Source organism: Mus caroli, chromosome 10 (assembly GCF_900094665.2).
Source record: "Mus caroli chromosome 10, CAROLI_EIJ_v1.1, whole genome shotgun sequence".
NCBI lineage: Eukaryota > Metazoa > Chordata > Mammalia > Rodentia > Muridae > Mus > Mus caroli.
The window spans coordinates 24210970-24216861 of NC_034579.1; the positions used below are offsets into that span (position 1 = coordinate 24210970).

The 5892-nt window shown below is 38.6% G+C and overlaps 1 protein-coding gene across 1 annotated transcript in view; it reads left to right on the top strand.

Annotated features, from left to right (window-relative positions):
• Positions 1 to 5892, top strand: part of Ptprk (protein tyrosine phosphatase receptor type K) — a 509254-nt gene that overhangs the window by 259572 nt on the left and 243790 nt on the right. The window contains exon 5 of the mRNA XM_029482632.1: positions 1570 to 1685. Coding sequence (XP_029338492.1) covers positions 1570 to 1685 — 116 coding nt within the window. The remainder of the gene's footprint in view (positions 1 to 1569; positions 1686 to 5892) is intronic.

The window sequence follows — 5892 nt, forward strand, 5'->3', positions numbered from 1 at the left end:
GTGGGTAGGGAAGTGGGGGGCGCTATGGGGGACTTTTGGGATAGCATTGGAAATGTAATTGAGGAAAATATGTAATAAAAATATTAAAAATCCAAAAAATAAATAAATAAATAAATAAATAAATAAATAAATAATGTCAAAATCAATCTGGGTTAATTGACTCCATCTTGTGAGGTCCTTGTTCAAGCACTCATTGTTTCTCAGACTTCATACTTAAAATTGTGCTTAATCACATCCCCCAAATGACTATCACTATCATTCAGTAGGGTCAGGCAGAATTTACAGACAGCAGTTTAGACTTCCTTCATGATATGATTTCCCAGCAGAAAAATGTGATAAGTCCTGTGTACGAGGGCTCTGTGTTCCATAGTCCTCCATGGTTAGCCATTCTAATGCACGGGGAAAAAAAGGATTTATGATGTCAGCATGATGGGGGCAAGCCTTGTACCTCAACTGAGTGGTTATATCATGTTAACAGCAAACACTTAGCCTGGCTCCTTTCTAGATAATTGTGTCTAGACTGGGGCCTGTGGATTCACCTTTCGGCTTAGTTTTGTGTGCTTCTGGAGAAAGTTGTGTGAGCCAAAGGTCAAATGATTCATCCTGTGTATTATATGCGCGGAAAGGTCACAACCTGATCCTGCTCCAAGTTCAACTTAGCTTAGTAAGCTTGTTTATTCCATAGTGTAACTGAACTTTATTTATCTCTGCCTTTCATGTCTACACCTTTTGTATCAGATGACGAAGAAAGGCTTTTGTGAATCAAGAAATTGATGATCATGAATTGGGCAGAACAGTCGCCATTCCAGGGTGATTGGTCTCTTGAAGATGTTTATCATTGTTCATATTCACCGAGGCTTAACTTGGCCTGTGTGTATTTTTCTTCAGTGGGAAACACTGACAGGACTTCAGATTTAGAAGGAAATTTGTACCAAGTACTGATTGGACAGTCAAATCACCCATGCGAAACTATGTGACTACAGACATCTCTTTTGTTGGTCTGATTGTTCTTTGGATAACTTTCCCATGGCTATAAGCAAACAGGAAGGAGATATTCCTTTTCTTTTAATAAACAAAAATGTCTCCTCTGATGTACAGCTGTTAAGGTTTGAAAAAACTGAAAGAACGGTCAGCTTGTGGGTATGTAGTTAAATGTCCCCATAGCTGTCAGAGTGTGAGATGTCTTTATATGCACCAACTGTGTTTCCCATTAGACTCCGATTGGAACTTGTTTCATCAAGCCTGCTTACTTTGACATAACTGTTATTACTATGCATTAACCTATGCTACGGCAGCTATTAGAATATGCGTACTAGCTCTGCAGAGTCACTCTGCATCGATCCATCTCGAAAAGGATGAGTTACTTTGTATGAGACATATTAAGAAGGAAAACTGTGAGTGTAAGGTAGGAAGCAGTGTGGTCCTGAGGAAAGGAACTTCAGGTTCTTTCTGAATATAAATCTGAGTCAAAGGTAGGCTTATTAAGAATGATATTCCTTTGTGACAATTAGCATGGTATATCTTCTGAACAAAACATGCATTTCCCACCCACCCCCTTTTTTTAAACAGATAAATCTCCTCATTTTCTCCGCCTTGGTGATGTGGAGGTCAATGCTGGGCAGAATGCTACATTTCAGTGCATTGCTACAGGGAGAGATGCTGTGCATAACAAGTTATGGCTGCAGGTAAGGCCCTGTTAGCTGCTGAGCTAAAGGCATCACTTGGTTTAAAAAACACTGCATTGTTTGTGGTTGTGACTGTTTCTCTCTCTTCTCCCATTTCTGTCCCATACACAAGGGCAGGCTATTTGTATGTGTTTGTTTGGATGACTGGAGATTTTAAACACACCCTTCCCTTTTAAATAATCCAACTAAAAATGCATGTAACTAATTGATACTGGCCTTGGGGTCTAGTAACACCCAGTGATTCCCTAGTATCAGGCTGGAACTCTAAAGGAAAATTCTCCAGATACTTTGGAAAAGCAGTAAAAATGAAAATTTTCTTTCTTTCTTTTCTTTTCTTTTTCTTTCTTTCTTTCTTTTTTTTTTTTTTTTTTTCTTTTTTTTTTTTTTTTTTTTTTTTTTTTTTTTTTTTGAGACAGGGTTTCTCTGTGTAGCTTCGGTTGTCCTGGAACTCATTTTGTAGACCAGGCTGGTCTCAAACTCAGAAATCCGTCTGCCTCTGCCTCCCGAGTGCTGGAATTAAAGGCGTGCGCTACCACGCCCAGCGCAAAATTTTTTTTAATAAATATTTTGATGAGTGAACTTCTAAGAAGATAATATTTATGTGGGAACTGCCAGACATTTTTTAGGATAAGAAACTACCATGGAGAGAGAGAGAGAAAGAGAGAGAGAGAGAGAGAGAGAGAGAGAGAGAGAGAGAGAGAATGAGAATGGAAGAGAAACAATGTAAAGGTTTCTTTGCTTTTTGTTTGTTTTTTTTCTTTTCTTTTTTCTTTCTCCTTTTTAGAAGTTTGTGTATAAGAGTTGCTCGTAGATCTGACATTTGAGTATCTCCCTTGTATATGTTAAGTCCTTAATGCATCCTTATTTAATTGATTATAATTGACATAGACGTTGGAGAAATGTACATGCCACGAAGCTTCCAGGGCATCAGAGAAAAATCTGTAGAACTGAGAATTGTTTTGCCTTCATAGAAAGTGTTAAAGGTGTTGCTGTCACTGTTAGAAAGAGTGCTGGGAAGAGGGTCACTGTGCAAAGTGTGTGCCAAGTGCATTCCTAAGCCCAGAAGACTGGAGCTAGGAAAGTTGCCTGTTTAGCCGACTGTTTCAAGGCAGTTTTTAAACAATGTCTTTAGCATCTAGACTTCCATTTTTCTTCTCTGTGTGTGGAGTTTAAGTAGGTTGTGTGTAGATGCCATGAGAGGTGGACGTCGGGGAGTCTTCTTTCATTGCTCTCTACATTGTTTTGAGAGGAGATTTCCCACTGACCCTGGGAAAGCTTTCACAGTGCCTGGGAGCTGCAGGTTTTACCTGCCTTTCCCTCTTCAGCACTAGGCATGTGCTGCCACCGTCACCTGTCTGTTGGTTCTTATCCACCCCTGACCTGTTAGTAGCCTGTTTCTTTCTGCATCATAGTTACGAAAAGGCTTTAGTTTCTTTAGAATTTTAAATACCTGAGAATCCCAGGACATTTCTAAAAGACAAACCTTTAAAGGTCAAGTTAGCTTTTTGAACATGGACATCATGATTTATTTTTGCTGCACCCTTCAGAACAGTGAAGTTAGTGCTAGGGGTGCTTATTAGCTTCCCCGTATTTAGGGACGATGCTTCTAGTGCATCATCATTAAAAGCAAATATAGTATACTGTCTCCAATTATTGTTACAGGGATTGCAGGTGTCACCTGATTCCTCTTTCAGTCCAATGAGATATGACCAGAGATGTAAATCACATTACATTAGCCCACAAATCACTACTTTGGTAATTTATTTGGTTTGTAGTTATTATAATACTTTCTGTTTGGCCCAAATTTGAAAAGAAAAAAAAAAAGTATTTTTTTTCTCGTCATGTTAATTTTTCCTATCTATAGTTTTGGGGAATTAGAATATTTGACCCAAGAGCATATTGTATAAGCTACAGTCTATTTAATGCTGAACCCATTTTCTCATACTTTCAGTCTGTGAGTGGTTTAAAATTATTTCAGTCCTACTTTTTCATCATTTTTTATCTTTTTTTTTTTTTTTTTTTCCAATGGAAACGTTGGTTGATATTTGGTCTTAGCTGTGAGTCTAGTCAGCCCACTCTTCGGGAAGCAGAAATGGCTCCTCAGCCAGCCACTGGTTTTATGCTCCAGGATTTAATGTGACATTGAAATAAAAAGGGTCTGTATCCGCAGACACCAGCTGGCTTGTGGCAACAAAGCGCTTCTGGACCGCGCTGGTCTGAGTAGGCTGCCGAGAAAACACTGCTCATTTTTTCTCGTTTCCTTCTCTGTGGATTGGCTCATTTTTATTATGGTCTTTTGATATTCCTTCTGCCATTTTCTGAGCAGTGCTGGGAGAAAATGCTCTCAGAGAGTTTTACTCTGTTTACCTCTCCCCTCCTTGGAGTCTCGGTATTGGCTGCACAAGGTGATTTTGTGTTTGTTTCCAACTTTGACATGGTTGTCACATGGTCCCCAGCCTGCACGTTGCATGGTCTCCAGAACTGCACAAGTTTACCTTGCTACTTTCTCAATAATGCCACGTAAATTTCCTTAGTATTTTTTGTCAAAAATTCTTCTTTACACTCCAAAAAGATATTAAAATATACCATTTATTTAGTTTAGTGATGTTTTCATAAATAACATATTTAATTAAAAAACTTATATGTGTGTTTAGCCTTTGTCATTTTTTGAGACAGGTCTCAGCGTACTGCCCTGCCTTTCCTAAACCTCACTGTGTAAATCGGGCTGGCCTTGAGCTCACAGAAATTTGCCTTCCTGGGCTTCATTAGTGCAGGGATTAAAGGCCTACACAGGCTTATTTTGCCTTTTTGTATGCTGCGGATCACATGTATACTTGGTTCTGCAAGCCACCAGAAGAGGGATTCTCTGGGATTGGAGTCATCAGATAGATAAATGTCAGCTGTTATGTGTGTGCTGGAAATTGAACATAGTTTCTCCGGAAGAGCAATAAGTGTTCTTAACCACTGAGCCATCTGTTCAGTCCCTGGAATAAAACATTTTCGTAGCGGTGATAGATAGCAATTAACCACATCGGACTGACTGTTCCTTACATGTATATGAGTCAACCAAAAACTGATTATTACTTCAAGAACTATTCATCCTTTGCCCAAAGTCGTAAAACCACAGGTAAACAGGAAGAACTGTGGTCCTACCATGGATGCCTCTACTCAGTCATTGAAATGGGTGCCAAATTATTTTTATTTCCTATAGAGGACAACATGTGAGGGGTCGGGATCCTCAACTCTGACTTGCATTTCTACCCTTTTGGAACCTAGTTAATTGTGACAGGCTTAGATTTCATTGGCCCATCTGGGCCTGTATTTCCTTATCTAGAAAAGAAGATGTTTGGTGGAAACTAAAGTCCCTTCCACCTATCACATGTTAAATTAGGGCTCTAAATTATTAGTGTGGACCTGAAACATGACCTTAATGACCTCCTTTTACTTGATGAAATAATGTAGAAATTTTAGGCTATTAGTTTTAGATGAAAAGAAAGGATGTCTTAAATTAACTTTCATTGTAAGAACAAGTACTGAAAATGTCTGCCCAGAGTCCGAAGAAGGAATGTACTTGAATCCACTCAGTTAAAGGTTTCCCATTCTGTCACAGAGGAAGTGGAAGAGTAATAGGGCAGCTACCATGTAATAATAGTAATAGTATTAGTAATTAATAGCGCTCTACCATGGGGCAGGTGTAATAATAAGCGGTGGACATCCTCCTGGGTACTCCACACCATCACTTGGTAGTGTCTCAGTTAGCAGAATGGCTTGACATGGGCTAAAGTAACAAAAGCTACGGTGGCTAGGTGGACTGAGAGGTGATGGAGAACATAGGATGTTCAGAGATATTAAACGAACCCACAACACCTCGCAACCTCGCTCATGATGGATTTAGATAGTTAGGTAATTAAGGATTTTGAGGTTATTTGATGTCTGAAGATAATTCTACATTCTAGATATATTGAAAATTATAAAAAATATGCAGCTCAGACTTACGTCCTTGTCCACAGTGAATAAACCCACTGTCCATAATGCAGTGTAGGAACACTTTTGAAATGGCTGATAGTTAACAGAATAGAAGCAGAGTCAAATTATGAGCCTTTTTGGGAGATTTTTTTTTGTTGTTGTTGTTGTTTTTTTTTTTTTTTTTTTTTTTTTTTTTTTTTTTTTTGGCAATTAGTTTTTAAGTTTACTTTTATCAGATATT